General features: G+C 39.9%; 1 protein-coding gene and 1 long non-coding RNA gene across 7 annotated transcripts in view; one reads left to right on the top strand and one right to left on the bottom strand.

Annotated features, from left to right (window-relative positions):
* Positions 1-981: 981 nt before the first annotated feature.
* On the top strand, positions 982-13,887 carry LOC131370190 (uncharacterized). Of its 3 annotated transcripts, XR_009207395.1 has the most exons (5): positions 982-1,119; positions 1,393-1,484; positions 1,704-1,804; positions 2,343-2,423; positions 4,018-13,887. It is a non-coding gene; the product is annotated as an uncharacterized LOC131370190 (long non-coding RNA). The 3 variants fall into 3 exon arrangements; XR_009207393.1 differs by lacking the exon at positions 1,704-1,804; XR_009207394.1 differs by lacking the exons at positions 1,704-1,804; positions 2,343-2,423.
* The window catches only part of LOC131370189 (uncharacterized), a 67,475-nt gene continuing 50,996 nt past the window's right edge, over positions 3,475-19,953 (bottom strand). Inside the window, exons 10-14 of one of the 4 annotated variants that reach the window (XM_058417377.1) lie at positions 16,601-16,671; positions 14,977-15,087; positions 13,952-14,049; positions 6,395-6,464; positions 3,475-4,263 (exon numbers count right to left, since the gene is read on the bottom strand). In XM_058417377.1, the coding sequence (XP_058273360.1) occupies positions 4,012-4,263; positions 6,395-6,464; positions 13,952-14,049; positions 14,977-15,087; positions 16,601-16,671 (602 nt within the window). In that variant the 3' untranslated portion in view covers positions 3,475-4,011. The remainder of the gene's footprint in view (positions 4,264-6,394; positions 6,465-13,951; positions 14,050-14,976; positions 15,088-16,600; positions 16,672-19,953) is intronic. The other 3 variants (XM_058417376.1, XM_058417375.1, XM_058417374.1) reach the window with 3 other exon arrangements.

Raw genomic sequence — 19,953 nt, 5'->3', positions numbered from 1 at the left:
ATACTAGTCTCGTTATATCAGAGTACTGGTTATATAATGAAGCTTTAGAGCTTTAAAAATTCCTGAACTTTCCACTCACTAACACATTTTCAGAGTCTTTTTATTATTTTTGAAATTTGGATTGAATATGCAAAATTCTTTCATTTTTAATTGGATCTAAATTGAATCTGTGTGTGTGTGTGTGTGTGTAATTGTGCTCTGTGATGGGTTGGAAGGTTTCAGACTGTCCCCCATCTTGTAGCCCGAGTCCCCTGGGACAGTCTCTAGGTTCCCTGTGACCCTGTGTGGGATAAGCAGTTCAGAAAATGGATGGATGGAGGGATGGATGGATGGAGGGATGGATGGATGGATGGAGGGATGGATGGATGGATGGGGGGATGGACGGATAGACGGACGGATAGGTGGACGGATGGAAGGATGGATAGGCGGACGGATGAATGGATGGAGGGACGGACGAACGGTCGGACGGATGGGTGGATAGAGGGGTGTATAGATGGATGGATGGATGGATTAAAACTGACCAATCACAGTGAAATTTAGGTTTACCAAGTTGTACACCCATGGATAATATATAATTCAATAAAGCATTAAATAATGCTGTGTAAAAAACTGATCAGGCTACTCAGAAGTTTAACCCATGATGAAGAATTCTACATGACCTTGAGAACGCCCTTGAGTCACGTGTGTCCTATATACGTTTGCCGTTTTATAAATCAGTGTCTTGTTGACAAGTGTGTTGACTTGGCACGTGCGAGGTTGTGCGCCTGCGCAGTTGTCTCCTGTTGTGTTTTGAACATCGCCTCTTCATTATGCCGTGGATCAATGGGGCAATCTCTCACCGTCCCTCACACACACACACACACACACACACAAACACACACACTAATCCTCTCTGATTGGTTTCCCAGCCCTCTGATGTTCCCCCAGTTAAAATTCATAGGGACATGAGGAGGCTCTCGTTATCACTCTGCTCTCGCCTCCTTTTCACTCTCTTTCAAAGTGCTGCCATCGCCGCCTCTCCAAGTTCTCGAACAGACACTGCAGATGCTAAAGACGAGCGCACCAATCGACAGCACTCACCTCCTCCCAAGCACCACGAGAGCTTTTCATGGCTCCCAGGTCCGCTGGCAGAGGGCTGTGGCCATTTTCTTTAGGCTAAACGAGAGGGCTTAGTCCCTCTTTTTCTCTCTCTTTTCTCTTCTTTCCTTTTGACATACAAATGCTTCTCTTTTCTGATGGTGCACTCTTTTGCACTACTTGTCGCAGCTTCCTGTCTGTCTCACTTTCCCAGCAATTATTTTGCAGAGATCTCAATGTCCTCGCTTGTTCACTTTAAAAACATATTATTAGCGGTTCTGCAGTACTCATGCATTATTCATTTTGTCACTACAGAAAAAAGGGGTTCTGATGGAGATGTAGATGTGAAGAGTTGAACGTGTTCAGGACCACAGACAGCACTCGGTCTCCGCTGCACACTTCCTGCGGTACAGTGACTCAGATTAGAGTGGATGGAAAATTTCTCCCACCAGCCTGTTTGTGTGTGTGGATGTTGTTTGAAATCTAGTTTAGCTTGTCTAATTAGGGTTCTTCGAGCTCCTTGGGTTGGAGTTGACATCATGGTTGAGGTCAGGATCAACTTTAACAAGCACACGGAAAATAACGTTACAGATTTCTCATACGTACAATACATTTCTGTTTTTTAGAAATACTGAATTCCAGATAAAATCTGGCTCACTTGAGCACAAAGAATATTCCTCAAGAGTCCTTAAGATGGCTAAAGCTTCTGGGAAATGGAGTTGCTATGGTTAAGTATTCATTTGCTCTTTCATTCATTCATCTTCAATAAGTGCTTTATCCTGGTCAGGGTCGTGGTGGATCTGGAGGAGATTCTGGTAATACTTGGCCTGAAGTCTAAAAATACTCTGGACACTGGACTCTGGACACAGTTATACTGTGGTTTTTGAAAGATAAGAGCAGAGGTGGACAGTAATGAAGTACATTTACTTGAGTATCTGTACTTTACTTGAGTATTATTTTTTCTGGAAACTTCTTACTTTAACTTCACTCCAATTGAAAGACAAATATTGTACTTTTTAGTCCACTACATTTCTGTCATGGTCATTGAGTAGAAAGTAGTTACGTTAATAAGAGGATGATTTTTTTTCACTCTTGTAGCATTGCATGTCATCAAGTTCAGTGGTTTTCCGTCATTTTTTGAACTCTGATCAATTGGTGGCAAAATGGATGAAGACAGATCATCGGCTCAGTGCGTGCATCCATGGCCATACTTAGACAGTATGTTCCAGTTTTTAATAAAGAGTAAAGATTCTCTCGTTTTATAGGTTTGTTTTGTTTACCGAAAACAAACCACATCGCAGCCTACAAAAACTCTCCATCCAAACTCTCCATCCAACCATATTGACGTATGTATACTTTTAACTTTTACTTTTAGCCTTGAGAACAGTGTAAATGTATATTAAAACAATGTAAATGTAAGGTGGAAATATATATAACATATAAAATGCGAATAGTAAATTATATTGGATAAATAAGAATGAATAAAATGCTTTGTTTATGATGAGTGTGTGTAGCTACATTTACTTTTTACTTTTGATACTTAAGTTCTTTTAAAAACAAAGTACTTCTGGTTCTGGGCCAGATGTGGCATTAAGCAGGCACTGCTGGCTGAGTTCTGGCATGGCAAGTGGTAGGTCAACCAGATGCGGACCGGGTCTGGCAGTGATGGCACTGTTTATATGATGGCATGCCAGATGTGGCCTGTTTATGGTTTGGTTTATGTGGAGTGGCCCAGTGCTGGCAAACCAGATATGGGCCACCAAAGGGCCGTCATTCTTTGTGGTGGGCCAGATGTGTGCATTGTGTGGGCCAGATCTGGGCTAGATCTATTTTGCTTTTTTAACAGAGACATTAGAGCAGACATGTCAGAAAAGGTTCACAGGTTTAATATTTTTACCTTTGTGCTTACATTAGACAAGAAACCCAACAGTCAGAAAACATCTCTGTTTATAACAACGGAGACTCAGAAGCACATTTTGCATGAGGTGTAAAAAATATCACAAAGTAAAATCATAAACAATCAGATTCAGCGGGTCCATCAAGGCATAACAAAAGAGGGCCGGAAAGCAAGGCAAGGTATAAAGGCACCTAAAAAAAAAGGATTGGCAAGACTTTACAATCAACTAATTATCCATACATTGCTTAAAAATATATGGCTCTCTCCATTGACACACTGGATTTGTTCCTTGCCGTTACTCACTAAGCCAGAAGTGTCCAATTGTCCAATATGAGAAAGGGTCACTGTTGGTGCAGGTGTTCTAAGATTTCATATCAGCAAATAGAATCAGTCGTGGTTTCTGCTTGATTGGAATAAACAACCTGCACCAACACCAGTCCTTTTGGTTAACCCATTAGCCACTAGTCAGTTAGTTCTTTTCATATTTGCACCAATAGACATGGAAGCAAATGAGACAAAAAGGTCCAGTGTGATTTTTAACAATTTCTTTATTTACAGATTAAACATTGCGTTACATTTTATGGCATTTGACAGACACCCTTATCCAGAGCGACTTTTTCCTGACAACCTTATCCAGAATGACAGAGGACAATTTCTCTCATTTTATGCAACTTAGCTATTGAGCATTAAGGGCTTTGCTGAGGGGCCCAGCAGTGGCAGCTGCTGGACATAGGATTTGAACTCAAAACCTTTTAATCAGTAGTCCAACACCTTAACCATTAAGCTCCTCGCTGAACAGACCACAGCACATAACTTGCAGGCCAAAGTTCTTCAAAGTTCACCTACTTTGGTGTACCATGTAATTTCTCAAAGAAATCTCCTTTTCATAAGGAAAATTCTCATTCTGGTCAGTTTAATCGCTTCTCATGAGCAGTAGTGGATAAACAAATATCACTGGAAGCTGTGACAGGGTGTTTTGACAATATGGCTGCCATAAAATAATAAGAAAAAAATGTAACACAGCTTTGGTGTTTCCATCACAGGTTGCTGGAGTCATCCAGTGGGTTGGCAATGACTGAGTTGTGGATAAGGATGAAGAGGGGCAGGTGAGCGAGGAAGTCGAGCAGGTCGAGAGAGCGAAGGCTACGGAGTTCACGCCTGACCTCTTCCTCATGCTCCTCACGGATCCCCCCGGCCTTCAGCTCCACCAGCAGTTGTTCGGCACTGATACGACCCTGTGGTGCCTCACTGCCCTCAGACTGGCCCTCCAGCAGGAACAGGAACAACTGCTGCAAAACGACAGCACAGGTAAGGTCGCTTTTTTTTACATGATGTCTTCCTGTGCAAGACCACTGTGTCATTTGGAGTAGATATTTCACTGTTTTTGGAGCCAGACTTCCTTTTGTTGTTTTTACCATACGGTATGTGGTACATAAACCTTCAGTTCACAGAGCTGATGGATGGGAAAGTATTGATTAATTTCCTATAACAGCAGATCTGAGAAATCACAGGTTTACTTTCACTCATTCTTTTTACCAGTACACTGACTTTCCTGAAATTTTCAATCAGCAGAAATAAATGAATGATGTTCAGGCTGTGAATCTGATATAAAATGACTCTGTTGGCTTTCAGTGTGTTTTAGACATGTTTTTCCCTCTGTTGGAGAACCTTACACAGAATTTTACTGGTTGAAGATCAAATCTGAGCTGCTTTTTAGATGAACAAGCACTTGGAGCATCTCAGAGAGCAGAAATGGGTTTGACTTCTACTGAACATTTACTTTGAAGATACATAAATCTCTGTGGACAAAAACAAACCTGGAGCTTTTCTATGAATATATCACCCCTAGTATTCTTGAGAAAAGCAGAAACAATCCTTCTGAAACATTACAAATTTTTAAAGTCCTGAGTGTCTACTTTCATATGAGCTTCATATTAACCTCCACTGTGGAGTGGAACATGACAAAGACACTCAATCATCAACATGGACACAACAAAAACAGGAGGAAAGCGTGAAGTTTTCTGTAAAAGAGCCAGGTTTTTTTTTTGTATATTTATGGAAGAAGCCCCCGGTGTCAGTGGGGGGTTTCTTGTTATTGTGATTAGCTAGCTATGGTGTTACTTGAGGTTCTAATCAAAAATAAAGAAACTTAACACCATAATATACTTTATAAAATGTTACCTTTTGATAAACAAAAATGCGAGTGTGCGGTTAGTAAGAACGTGTCTGACGAGCAGCACATATGTATGATACAAGCATTGTTGGTTTAGGTTTGAAATAATATGAATGAATTTGTATCTGAAGGGGCGGGGTTAGTGTCTAACGATCTGTACACTAACCCCGCCCTGTAATATCCTAACTGAAACCTTCGTCATTTACAAATTGTTACGCCTTTCTAAAGTACGAACAAAATAATGCTGTTTCATTAAATACAGAAATAATTTTATTCTAAATGCAATGTGTTTGTGTGTGTGTGTGTGTGTGTGTGTGTGAAATATTGACTACTTTCAGTATTTAAAATGTATGTAAAATTTGAATGAAAGGAGAAGGAAAAGGATGTGTTTATGTGTTTATCACTTAACGTATTGGAGAAAGCTTGTGAGAAGAGGCTAATGTGTTCTTTACCTGTTTGTGTGTGTGTGAGTGTGTGTGTGAGTGTGTGTCCCATTCAGACGTGTGTCTGAAGAGGCTCGAGTTACAGCAGCTTGTTCTGGCTCTTCTGTAAGTGCACCTGTTTGCACAGTTAAATGGATCCAAGGTAATGACTAAGGCTGTGTGTGTGTGTGTGTGTGTGTGTTTCTTATAATCCCCTGGCAATATGCCCGCTCCCCTCTCCACTCCTCCCAATAACAATTCCACCTCATGCTTGCTCTGTAATTAGCCGGCCCTTTCTCCGCTAACCCTAAGAACTGGCAGCGGGGCTCAACTTCCCTCAGCGGCCCCTTTTTAGCCACCGGCTTTCAAAGTCTCCTCTCCTTTTCCACGTCCTCTGTGTTCAGCGTGTCTGACCGGCCCTTGCTCTTCAATGGCCACCCTATATGCCTCATCTGAGGTGAGCAGGGTGTCTTTACTTGATTACAGAGCGCGTTGCACTGGCCGTACACCGCCGGCTACTTTAATGAGATTACCGCTTGTAATCTGTGAATAAAGGAGAGAAGAGGAGGAGAGGAAGCGAGGAAGGGAGAGACGAAAACCTTGCTTCTAACTCTTCTCAATTCTCGCTCGTGCACAGCTAGTTTTACACGCCGAATCGCTCTTCAAAGCATTTAGCGGTCTTTATTTCACTATAATTAGCCCCCCAGTCGTCCCACCCCGAGCCAAGAGAGAGAGAGAGAGAGAGAGAGAGAGATTTGAACATATAAATGAGGAAAGAGAGAGATGCTTATGGAATGTAATTAGTAAGAAACATGAAAAGTGTACCTTCGCTTTGTACAGCTTCATCTCCAAAGACTTGAAGTCCAGCTTGCTAATGAGAGACCGCATGAAATCACTGTGTAAAAAACAAAATCAGTCAGCTTTTCACTCTCGCTCACGCCATAAATCACTCTCTCTCCATTTTTCTTTCACTGATAAGCACAATAAATGTAATCTTTGGTCATGACTTGAGATTAGCATTAACCTGCTAGAATGCTATTCTACATGCTATTACTCTAAGCTCACTTTAAATCGATGATGTCAGCAGAACGGAGGAATTTTCTTACGTTAGATCTTGAATGTAAAATCTGTCATGGAGTTTGTAAGGTAACGGTTTTTCCTGGGATCTGTGATGAGTAATAATATTATAATATAATAATGAATAAAATCAACATCAAGCATGTTATTAGTCATGAGGCCTTCAGTCCATTTAACCCTTTTACCAGCATACTGGCTTAAAGGACTAATGGGACGTTTTCATTCAGTGTAAATAAATGAGTGATGTTCAGGCTGTGAGTCTGATCTAAAATGAGTCTGTTGTCTTTCAGTGTGTTTTAGACGTGTGTTTTTCCCTCTGTTGGAGAATCTTACATAGAATTTTACTGGTTGAAGATCAAATCTGAGTTGCTTTTTAGATGAACAAACACTCGGAGCATCTCAGAGAGCAGAAATGGGTTCGAGATCAACATTTACTTTGAAGACATTTCTGGATCTACTTTTATATGAGCTTCATATTGACCACCACTGTGGAGTGGAACATGACAAAGATAGTCATCAACATGGACACAACAAAAACAGGAGAACATTTTTGGCTTCTGAATAAAACAGCATGATTTATAATCTAGTTTTGGGTCACAGAAAAATTAAAGGATTCTTTTAGTCATAAATAACGCTCACTGAAGACACGTGGGAAATCATCAATAGGAAGAAGGTATATAGATGATGCCATCAGTTACGTGAGCATAACGTATCGTACACTGCTGATCGCAGGTAGATTAGATAAGATAGATAAAAAGGCAGTCTGCTACAGAAATCAGCCGAGATTTTAACATCATATCATATAGTGTGATAAGTAATAATGATAAAAGACGACAGATCACAAAGCTTAAAACCAGCATAGGAGAGATCGCAAAAATCACACCAAGGACAAGATCCAGTCGTTTTCAGGCACTTCATTTTACATCGTATGATTTTCAGGAAAAAAAAAACCCAACCAACCAGAAAAAAAAGAACATTACCTTTAAAATGTTTACACAGCACTATTCCCATTTATTTATTTATTTATTTATGTATTTATGTATTTATTTATTTATTTATTAGTTTGTTTTGTTTGTTTGTTTGTTTTCAAGTACATTTATATAACAGTAATGACACATATACAATGTTTTTAATATTTGTTTGTTTGTTTATTTATTTATTTTTTAATTTTTTTATTTGTTTGTTTGTTTGTTTGTTTGTTTGTTTTGTTTGTTTGTTTTCAAGTACATTTATATAACAGTAATGACACATACAATGTTTTTAATATTTGTTTATTTATTTATTTATTTATTTATTTAAATTTATTAATAGAATTTATTAACTAGTTAACCCTTCAGTACTTGTCAGACATTAAAAATAATAATAAATACATAAATGATTACATTAAAAAAAATCTCAGTAATGAGGTGAGATCGGTTTTGTGAGAATTTTTTCAGATGAAAACCTCACAAATCTATGAGTGTATAATTCATCTAACATCCACCAGCATGAGGACAGAAAACTCACAGAACAGCAAAAATATCGCTATTAGCAACAGAGAAATTTAAAACTGCAAGACATGGCTGACGTTAGCAGAACTCAGCGATCTTCTGTAGTCACAGGTCTTTGGCTAGAGGATCTTCATCATATACTCTGAGGTGTAGGATGTAGAACAGCATGAAAAGTCATCACTGATAATTAAGAGATTGCTGAGATGGCACAGTGGGAATACAAAAAAATAGGGCTGATTTTGGCGGGTAGTTTTTTGGTGAAGGGGTGTGTGTGTTGGGGGGTGATGGTAATGGGGGGGTGATTGTGTAGAGCGGTTGCTGTTGACGGTAAAGTGTTCTGAGCCCATTGTGGTTGCTCATCGCCGCCTGTCCCCTAAACAAAGATCTGGGACACAAGGCCAGCCCACCATGATAACGATAAAAACTGCCCCAGTGCACGGCGTAGGGTGGACGTAGAGGGGACGAGGGGGGGTGGTTGGTGTATGTGTGAGTGCTGTAGTGTGACTGACCGAAACACGCACACACAAGATAATTACCCCGAGACATAAGCCATTCATTTTGGGACAGAGCGCTGCTGTCCAGCGTGTGGCATGGCGACGGTCGGCCCCAGTTTTTTTTTTAACAAGAGCATGCTGGGAGGAGAATTGCTTCTGTCGAGGTGGAGGGAGTGTATGTGTGTGTGTGTGTGTGTGTGTGTGGCTGGGGGGAGCTTTTTTGACGAGAACGAGGACGGACAGGCCAGCTAATGATCATTAATTGCTGTGCAGTGTGGATATGTCCGTGTGTGTGTCTGTGTGTGTCCCTCCAGCCCCTGCACACACACAGAGGGGGATAATGGTAGCTCTAACCCACTTCTATTGTTGAGGTGCCCGCTGCTGCCAACCTCAGGAGACCTCACGCTTACGTAATGGGCCACATTTTGGCGGACTCTTGTGTCTTTTTTGTTTCATTAGGGGGTTACATCAGAGGCGGGAAGTGTGTGTGTGTGTGTGTGTGTGGGAATGGAGAATGTGGCGGTAATAATGACCCAGTTAATGTTTTGTAGCAAAAGAATGAGAATAGAGTGAGTTGAATTCAGTGAGCAAGTCTTTTGGCAGGTGTGTGTGACAATTTATTTCTGTCGAAGCCAAAAAAAAAAAGAGAGAGTGTCTGAAACTTAACGCACAAATACATATTTACACTCTTTAGATCTGCCATGATGAGACCTATGGCAATCAACTGACCAAGAAAGAAATCCTTAGGATCTATTTGAAAAGACTTTGTTCACAAGATTGGCTGGCAGTATTTCGTTATCAATGGCAATTTCTTAGCACAGCATTTATTGTGGTGTTCCTCAAGGCTCAGCATCAGAGCCGCTTTCATTCTCTCTCTTTGTGATTGTAAAGAAGAGATTTAGAATGTGAATCAGAATCATAGTCATTAGAGTCAAAATATAGAATCTGAATCAGAAATTGAATCAGAATCAGAAATGTATTTGTGAAAAAGAGAATCAGAATCAGAAAGTGAATCAGAATCAGAAATATGTTTGTGAAAAAGAGAACCAGAATCAGAAAGTGAATCAGAATCAAGTGTGTATGTAAACGGAATTAGAATCAGAACGCGAATCCGAAGCAGAATCGTGTGTTGGTGAAAAAGAGCATCGGAATGTGAATCATAATGGTGTGTGTTCGTGAAAGCCAGAATTAGAATCAGAATTACAATCCTGGTTTTGTGAAAAAGAGAATTTAGAATGTGAATCAGAACTGTGTATGTTTGAGAACATTAGAGTCAGAATCAGACAGTGAATCATAATCAGAAGTATGTTTGAAAAAAGAGAATCAGAATCGTGTGCTTGTAGAATTAGGATCAGAATCAAAAATATGTTTGTGAAAAAGAGAATGTGAATCAGAAGGTGAATCAGAATCATGTGTGTCTGTAAACAGAATCAGAATCAGAACCAGAATAGTGTGTTGGTGAAAAAGAGCATTGGAATGTGAATCATAATGCTCGGGAAAGCTGGAATTAGAATCAGAATCAGAATTACAATCTCACTGTGAATCAATTCAGTCAGAAACACTTAATCGTCCAGGAATTTAAAGCAGAACGGGAGAAAAGTTCTAGAGTAACTTCATTTACCTTCAAAATGTTTACAAAGCGTTATTCCCATACACATTTATTTATCCATTTACATCTGCAAATTAAATCTTTTTAATATCCTCAAACACAGCTGTATCACAGTAACAAAGTGTTTTTTTAATTTTTTTAAATTTATTTATTAATATTAATTAACGAGCGAAAGTCAGCACTTGGCCTGAGGTCAAATCAATATCCGGGTTCAGCGGAGGTTTATAAAAAGAGGTTACACAATGTAACTGTCACTATTGTAGCCTTTCATAGAAACACACTTGTCTCTTTTCATTTGTTTAATGGCTGCTCCTCCAGCATGGTCAAAGAGCTAAGCTCACAAAGCACGCAGTGCACTAAATTAGCAAGGAGGCACGACCCCAGAACAGACACACACACACACATACTCATATACACATATAAACAGTATACAGTGCAGAAATGCATACTGTACACACTCACACACTTGCTTGAAGGCCACAATAGCTATGACTGCATGTATACTGTATACACACACACACACACACACACAAACACACACACACACACACACATGACCCGTAAGACCCAGAAGCAGTTAAGGGCCCATAAAACACTATGACTAAAGGAAGAGTCTGTGTGTGGGAATCTCTGGCATATGGGCTGTAATCCAGACTCGCTGCACAATCTCATCACTCTAATGCACTTCACGTTACAGAGCTGACCGCCCAGCACGGTCTGGGTCAACTGCCCAGGGTCACACACACACACACACAAACCCACACTTTTATACACTTCTGTATACTGTTGTGGAGTTTTGTTTGTGTATGTTGTTGTGTAGTTTTGTTTGTGTATGTTGTTGTGTAGTTTTGTTTGTGTATGTTGTTGTGTAGTTTTGTTTGTGTATGTTGTTGTGTAGTTTTGTTTGTGTATGTTGTTGTGTAGTTTTGTTTGTGTATGTTGTTGTGTAGTTTTGTTGTGTAGTTTTGTTTGTGTATGTTGTTGTGTAGTTTTGTTGTGTAGTTTTGTTTGTGTATGTTGTGCTTCTTACTAGACCCCTAAATGCAGATGCACCAGATGAAGTAACCAACAGCATAGGCAATATTTTTACCAGCACACTAGACACTGTTACCCCATTCGACTAAAAAAGGTCAGAGATAAAACACTTGCACCATGCTACAATAGTCATACACACGCCCTCAAGAGAGCAACCCATAACCTCGAGCAAAAGTGGAGAAAAACCAAATTAGAAGTTTTTAGAATTGCGTATAAAGACAGTCTGTCCAACTATAGACAGGCTCTAAAAGCTGCTAGGGCTGAGCATCTGAGCAATCTGATAGAAATAAACCAGAACAATCCCAGTTTCTTATTTAGTATAGTGGCTATCAGATATAGATATAGAAGTATAGAAGCATCAGATTTCTGGAGAGAGTATTTCAGCACAGTTTAGTAGTGAGGACTTTATGAATTTCTTCACTAAAAAATTGTTAGTATCAGGAACAAAATATTGGATGTTCAACCATTGACGGCATCTGGTGATCCAGACCAGCCTATAGCTCCACACTTAAAGCTACAATGCTTTACCAGCATAAGACAGGAAGAGCTAGCTAAACTTAGCCCCACGGCTAAATCAAAAATGTGTTTGCTAGATCCAATTCCAACTAGATTGCTGAAAGAAGTGATACATGCAGCTGGAGAGCCTCTTCTTAATATTATTAACTCTTCGTTATATCTAGGTCATGTCCCAAAATCTCTTAAGTTAGCCGTTATTAAGCCTCTTCTTAAGAAACCAAAGCTAGACCCCGATGAAATATCAAATTACAGACCGATTTCAAACCTTCCGTTTATATCTAAAATATTAGAAAAGGTGGTGTCAGCTCAATTATGCTCCTTCCTACAGGAAAACAATATCCTTGAAGAATTTCAGTTGGGTTTTAGGCCCCATCATAGTACAAAAACTGCACTAGTTAAAATCACTAATGACTTGTTTTTAGCTTCGGACCAAGGCTGCATCTCCATTTTAGTCCTGCTTGATCTTAGTGCTGCATTCGACACTATAGATCATAATATTCTCATAGATCGCTTACAAAATCACACAGGTATGCAGGGACAGGCATTAAAATGGTTTAGATCCTACCTGTCTGATCGATACCACTTTGTAGATTTAAATGGAGAACTGTCCAGTGTAGTGCCAGTGAAATACGGGGTCAGTTTTAGGACCTCTGCTTTTCTCAGTATACATGCTTCCATTGGGTAACATCATTAGAAGGCATGGGATTAGTTTCCATTGCTATGCCAATGATACCCAGTTATATATTTCATCAAAACCAGATGAAATATCTAATTTGTCTAGACTAAGTGAATGTGTTAAAGATATTAGAATTTGGATGACCGATAATTTCCTATTATTAAATTCTGATAAGAGATATTACTTACTGGCCCAAAAACCAGTACACAGAAGCTCTCACATTTCAGCTTGCATCTAGAAGGATGCACTGTTGGAGTGCATCCTTCTAGACCCTCATCCTACTAGCTCAACAGTGAAAGACCTGGGCGTAATATTAGACAGCATTATCCTTTGAAAATCATATATCCAATATCACAAAACAGGCTTCTTCCATCTTAGAAATATTGCCAAGCTTAGGAACATTTTATCTGTATCTGATGCAGAAAAACTAGTTCATGCATTCATGACCTCCAGACTGGACTACTGTAATGCATTACTAGGTGGTTGTCCTGCATCTTCAATAAACAAGCTACAGTTAGTCCAGAATGCAGCCGCCAGAGTTCTTACCAGATCAAGAAAATATGATCATATAACCCCAATATTATCATCCCTGCACTGGCTACCTGTTAAGTTTAGAATTGACTATAAATTAGCTCTACTTACGTACAAGGCTCTAATTGGTTTAGCTCCCACCTATCTCTCCAGTCTTCTAACACGTTACAATCCACCACGCTCTTTAAGATCGCAAAATTCCGGACTTCTAGTAGCTCCCAGAATATCAAAGTCCACAAAAGGGGGTAGACGTTTTCATATTTAGCTCCAAAACATTGGAATAGTCTTCCTGACAGTGTTCGGGGCTCAGATACAGTCTCCCAGTTTAAATGTAGACTAAAGACTTATCTCTTCAGCCTGGCATACATTTAACACATCCCATAACCTTGTGCTCCAGTACATCTGATTAAATGCACATTATCATCTAGTACTGCTAATATTATGAACAGCAGCTACGCTAATGCTGTTCCATTGTTTCCCTTCTTCTACCCATCCCGAGGCATACAGAGACACTGCCGGCTCCAGTGGCATCCGGAGATGGACCAGCTCCGGCCGGGTTCTGCTTGTGAGGATTGCGATATTCAAGCAGCGTTGTGGACAACAACCTCCATATTGATTTACATAACACTATACACATGCTGTATCTGCATCACACAATTGTCACCCAAATGAGGATGGGTTCCCTTTTGAGTCTGGTTCCTCTCAAGGTTTCTTCCTCATACTATCTAAGGGAGTTTTTCCTTGCCACAGTCGCCTCAGTCACCTCAGGCTTGCTCACTTGGGATAACATCTAGGACTGTCTGTCTGTTTGTCTGTTTATATGTTTGTTGTTTTCTTATGTCGTTTCTCAAGCGCTATACAAAAATAAATTGAATTGAATTGAAATTGAATTGAAGTTGTGTAGTTTTGTTTGTGTATGTTGTTGTGTATCAGTTTTCGACCCACGATACTCACTCTAGTGTGGCTATTTTCTGAGCCAGACTGGCGACGACGGCGAAGAGACGCAAATCCGTCAGACCCTCGGTTACACTGAAATCAACCAGCTCTAGAATCTGAGGGGAAAAAAATCATGAGAAACTTTTTTAATATAAGAAAAATTCAAATGTTTATATATACTGTCAATTCCTGCTTTTTTCCCATTTTTCCCCTGGATTTCCAGGTGAGAATTCATTCATACTGATATCTTGACATTGTTGTCACAGAATCAGATTAGCCACACCCACACTGTGCAAATAATAATTTAGCCACACCCACATTGTGCAAATGATCGTTTAGTCACGCCCATACTGTGCAGATGATTATTAAGCCATGCAAACACACTGCACATATGGTAGTTTAGCCATGCCCATACTGTGCAAATGATAATTTAGTCACGCCCACAGTGTGCATAAGATCATTTGGCCACACCCACATGGTGCAAATGATAATTTGGCCATGCCCACACTATGTAAATGATCATTTTACCACACCCACACTGTAAATGACATGTTAGCCATGCCCATACTTTGTAAATGATAATTTAGACATTGCCCATACTGTGCATATGACATTTCAGCCACACCCACAATGTGCTAATGATAATTTATTCATGCCCACACTGTGCATATGATAATTTAGCCATGCCCACACTATGTAAATGATCATTTAACCACACCCACACTGTGTAAATTACATGTTAGCCATGCCCATACTGTGTAAATGATAATTTAGTCATGCTGTGCAAATGATAATTCTAGCCATGCCCACGTTTGCACATGACAAGTTAGCCATGCCCACATTAGAATACATTACATGTTAATACTATCTGAATTCTATTTAGATGTAAAGTAAAATTTTGTGGGTTTTTTTTAGCCATAAGTAGCGTTTTATTTAAATGTTATACTAGCTTGTATATTTGTCACATCAACATCCTGGGTACTTAATTGCCATCTTTTTCATATTCAGTAGTAGTATAAATGATGATGCTTAGATGTCAGGACCCTATACACGTAGATTTCCTCCTCTTCAGTCAGCAGTTCTGGAGGAATGATCTCCTTGAGAGCCAGCAGGACTTGAAAGCACGACAGATAGCCATCACCGTCGCTGTCCACCTGCAGACACGTTACCACTTTAATCCACAGAGAAAACACATCATTTCAACCAGAAAGACATTTAATACTTTAATCACAGAAAAATGTTACATGAATGTTAAAAGAGCACTAGCACTATCCGTTCCCCTGTTTTTACCTAAACGAAGGTGGACAAATGATTAAATCATTATTTTGGTAATACATATATGTATACACACACACACACACACACACACATATGCTCACACACACACACACCATCCACTTTATTAGAACCACCTGCACACCTGCACATTCATGCAGTGATCCAATCAGCCAATCATGTTCTAGCAGCACAATGTGTATACAGTGGAACCTCAGCATACAAATTTAATTCGTTCTGGAGATGAGTTCCTAAGGTAAAAAAATTTGCACTGCAAAACAATTTTTTCTATAAGAAATAATGTAAATGCAGATAATTCATTCCAACCACCCAAAAATATGACCGATATTCCCAATATGAAGCGTATGTAAACTGTATGGCTGCTTACAAAGAACTGACCCAAGCCAAGCATCCCATGTCAAGGCTCCTCACAGGAAGTCGGGCCACCAAGCTTGGGCTAAAAATAGAACAGACCGCCCACACCACCAATCTGTCAACAAAAAACACCCGAAACGTCACCTAGCTTTTGAACGCATGCTGAAGGCAACGTTGGTATCGTGGGGTAACTCTTTCCAAACAGCTTCCACTGACTGAAAACAAATGTGTAAACTTGCTTTGTTTGGCTTCACTTGGCTTTCCACTGATGCAAACAAGTTTTGAACGGCTCCTGGGCGTACACGCAACAGTGTTTGATACGGTTTGTATGCCAAAAACGCTTCGTTTGGCAGTACAAATTTCTTGCAAAATTTCAATACTTGAGGCGAAAATTAGTAAGGCAGGGCGTATTCGTATGCCGAGGTTCCACTGTAAGCCTACAGATGCAGGTGAACAGCTTCACTTAATCACATCAAACATCAAAATGAAGAATAAGTGGAATGATTTTTGGAGACAGATGAGCTGGTTTGAGTTTTTTCAGAACCTGTTGATCTTCTGGGATTTTAGACAGAAAAACAAAACCCTGAGTGAGTGAATGTGCATGGAAACGGAAAATGGCCAGATTGGTTCAAGCTTCCAAGAAGGATGTAGTAGGATCTAACAGCATATAATCACTCTTTATGGCTATGGTGAGCAGAAGAGCATCTCAGCATGTACATAAAAGTTTGACATAAATGAGCTCCAACAGCAGAAGATCACACCAGGTTCCTCTCTGAGGAATCTGAAGCAAAAGAAATCCTGGTCTTTTTCCAGTATTCTTCCATGTTATCCATTTCTTTACCCTCAGATTCCAGTTCTTGGAACCTAATGTGGTCTTCATCCTAATGTGGTCTTCACATGTCAGAAAGCTAGCCTGAAAAGCCTGGTAGAGCAGCAGTGATGAAAACAGATGATCTGTAGACAAATTGATCAGGGAGAGGATGTCAGGGTTGTATAATGTTTCGTAATCTTACGTACGGCTTCAAAAGCACGTCTGTAGGCGGCGAGCTTCTCAGGACTGATAATGCAGTACTTAGCCAGGAAATCAACTGCACAAAGAGACAGAGGCGTTAGCAGAGTTAGCGTTTCTAGGTATCAGTCATGTGATAAACAGCTCAGTAACGGCACAGAAAAAGATTTTAATGCTTTTTTATGCTCCGGCTTAAGTCGTGCATACTGAATGTTACATGTATTGAAAAAGCACCTTATTACCATTTTATATCATTAAATATGTGTGTAATAGCAGTCTTCTGCACAGTGTTTATAGTTAGCAGTGTTTATAGTGAAAAAGCTGGCCTGAGATCATTTTAGTACACTATAAAGAAGAAGAAATAAGAATAAATGATTGTTGTTGTTTATGATGATTTATTTGTTTTAGATTTAGATTTTTTCTACTCAATTGTATTTTGGGTTTTTAAAATAATAATAATTATTTATTATTTATTTATTTATTATAAATAATTAAAGAATATTTTCACACAAAATTATATATATATATATATATATATATATATATATATATATATATATATATATATATATATATATATATATATATATATATATTCCAAAATAAATAAATAAAAGTGTTCCATCCCAGTAGATCCTCAAGGAATTTGTAGTGCATTAGATAAATTAGATAATTATAGCACCATTTATAACATCATTTATTTCACTTCTCATATATGGCTATATTACACAAACCTATGATTTAAGAACAGTTATAAATTTGTAGTAGTTATAGTTCTGTAGATATTCTGTATATTCTGTAGATTTTCCTCTCTGTTGTTCGACCTCAATATGAGGCATTTAGTGTTGGTGAGATATAAAAGCCTAAAAAAGAGATAGAGAGAGAGAGAGAGAGAAAGAGAGAGAGAGAGAGAGAGAGAGAGAGAGAGATGCTGTTGTGTTTGTGTGAGTCAGAGAGAAACAAATAGGATCAAATGTTAGGTGCACTGAGCTGGAAGAAAAACGTCGGAGGACATGAGGAATCAGAAATTTGCAGATTAAAGGCAGGACAGATTGCGGAAAAAGTCGACCGTTATAAAACAAACAAAAAAGAAAAAAAAGAAAAGAGGTGTGGAGGAAGAGAAAGTAGAAAGGGAATTGAAGAGCGACTTGGTTTTAAGCTGCTGCCACTCCGATTGAGGAGATGTGTGTGTGTGAGAGAGAGAGAGAGAGAGAGAGAGAGAGAGAATATCCACTGAATAATGAGTCCATTCATGAGGCCAGGCTGAAGAATAGCAATGACAGAGTTGCTATCAGTGTGGATTTAAAGCTGAGGTCCGCGGGTCTGCTCCCTGTTCGCAGGGGGCCGCTTCAATCTTCCATTTATCTGCTTACTCTTAATCAAACCTCGCCTTCTCGCCTTTTACATGCAAAGTGCTACATTCGCATCTAGTCAACTTGACTTGTTAAGGCTTGATTGATCAAAAACCCCTCGGCCCCGAGACGCACATCTGTTTGCAAATAGCCGAGGACGAGCCCCGGACCTGGCGTCGTGCGGCCGGTCCCAGAGCAGCGGACGGATTTAGCTTGAAATCTATTCTGGCAGACGTGCTCAATGGGGAAGGAGAAAAGAGAGAGAGAGAGAGAGAGAGGTGTTCGGATCATTGCACTGATCCACACAAGGATTCTGTTGGGAGATTGGGGGAAACAAGCTCACTCTCCATTTTCCTTTAAACCCCCTCTCTCTGTCACTCTCTCTCTGTCTGTCTGTCTCTCTCTCTCTCTGTCTCTCGCTTTCCCTCTCTGTCTGTCGGTCTCTCTCTCTGTCTCTCGCTTTCCCTCTCTGTCTGTCTGTCTCTCTCTCTCTGTCTCTCGCTTTCCCTCTCTGTCTGTCTGCCTCTCTCTCCCTCTCTCTTTTCTATCTGTCTGTCTATCTATCTATGTCTGTCTCTCTCTCTCTCTCTCTCATCCTCTCGTTTTTTCTGTCTGTCTGTGTGTCTCTCTGTCTGTCTGTCTATCTATGTCTGTCTGTATCTCTCTCTCTCTCTGTCTTTCTGTCTGTCTGTCTCTTTGTCTCCCTCCCTCTCTTTTTCTGTCTGTCTCTCTCTCTCTTTCTGTCTGTCTGTCTCTTTTTCTGTCTGTCTGTCTGTCTCTCTTCCTCTCTTTCTCTCTTGTTCTCTCTCGGGGAGAAGCAGTAGATCAGACTCTCCATCATACCTCCAGCTCTTGTGACAATGATTACAAATTTCTGTTCATTGAAGCGAAGCAGAACAGGAACTTTTTTCATTTTAGAGTTACATTAACTGCTAACTATATAATATATGTCCTACAGGCAGCTGTTCCATCACCAGTCTCTCTCTCTTAAGTTTATAAGAAAAAAACAAAACAAAAACAAACAAACAAACAAAAACAAACAAAAAACAAACACATCTTCTCCTTGTTGTGTTACAAAGAAACTCCTCTTCTGGACAGAGGAGTGTGAAACTCCTCTGTCCAGAAGATGCCGGAATTCTTAAATCACAAAGCCTTGACACTGGAGACTCCTTCCATAAACAAACAAACAAACAAACAAACAAACAAATGCATCTTCTCCTTGTTGTGTTATGAAGAAACCGCAGACTGTAAAACTCTGTCCTGAAGATGCCAGAATTCTTATATCACAAAGCTCTGACACTGGAGACTCCTTCCATAAACAAACAACAAACAAACAAACAAATATGGTTACACATGTTAATTTGTTTCATGTTCTGTACAAGGGTTAGAATGAACGCATTAATAAAAATTTCAATTACAGCTGTCAGAGCTGATGACCAATCAGCCTGCTGGTTGATAATCGTGAATTCCTTTTTCCGTGCGTTGTGTACTCTCGCTTGTGTGCCGCACCGGAAAAGTCAACAGTGCCTGACTCGCACACTCCTGTCGCTTGCGTGTTGCTCTTCCCCTTTCCATAATAAGCTTGTTTCTCATCTCACTCCTGCCCTGCCGGTCGCTTTGTGTGTATGTGTGTGTGTGTGTGTGTGTGTGTGTTGGAGAAAGCTTTCTGTTGGAAAATCAGGAGAACAAAAGGTGCAGTGGAGTGAGAGATTGAGGGAGGAAGCCCAGGCGGGTCAGCAGGGTTGGGGTGGAGGGGGCACAAAGGCGTGAGGCTAAATCCTCCTGCCTGATAGCCTTATCTGATTCCATTCCAGCGGCTGATGGCTTTTTTTTCTTTCTTTCTTTTTTTTCTTCCACACACCCCGGGCCTGCGCAGTGTACAGGTTGAGCTCTTTGGTGTGAAGCCTAGCAGAAAATGTTAATCAAGAAAGCAGAAAGAGGGAGTGAAGGTGACTGTGGAGAGATGATGGTGAAGTTGATGGGATGTGTTCGCGTCAGTGCAGTTATCC

This window comes from Hemibagrus wyckioides, linkage group LG19 (assembly GCF_019097595.1).
Source record: "Hemibagrus wyckioides isolate EC202008001 linkage group LG19, SWU_Hwy_1.0, whole genome shotgun sequence".
Lineage (NCBI taxonomy): Eukaryota > Metazoa > Chordata > Actinopteri > Siluriformes > Bagridae > Hemibagrus > Hemibagrus wyckioides.
This window is presented reverse-complemented; position numbering and strand designations above follow the sequence as displayed.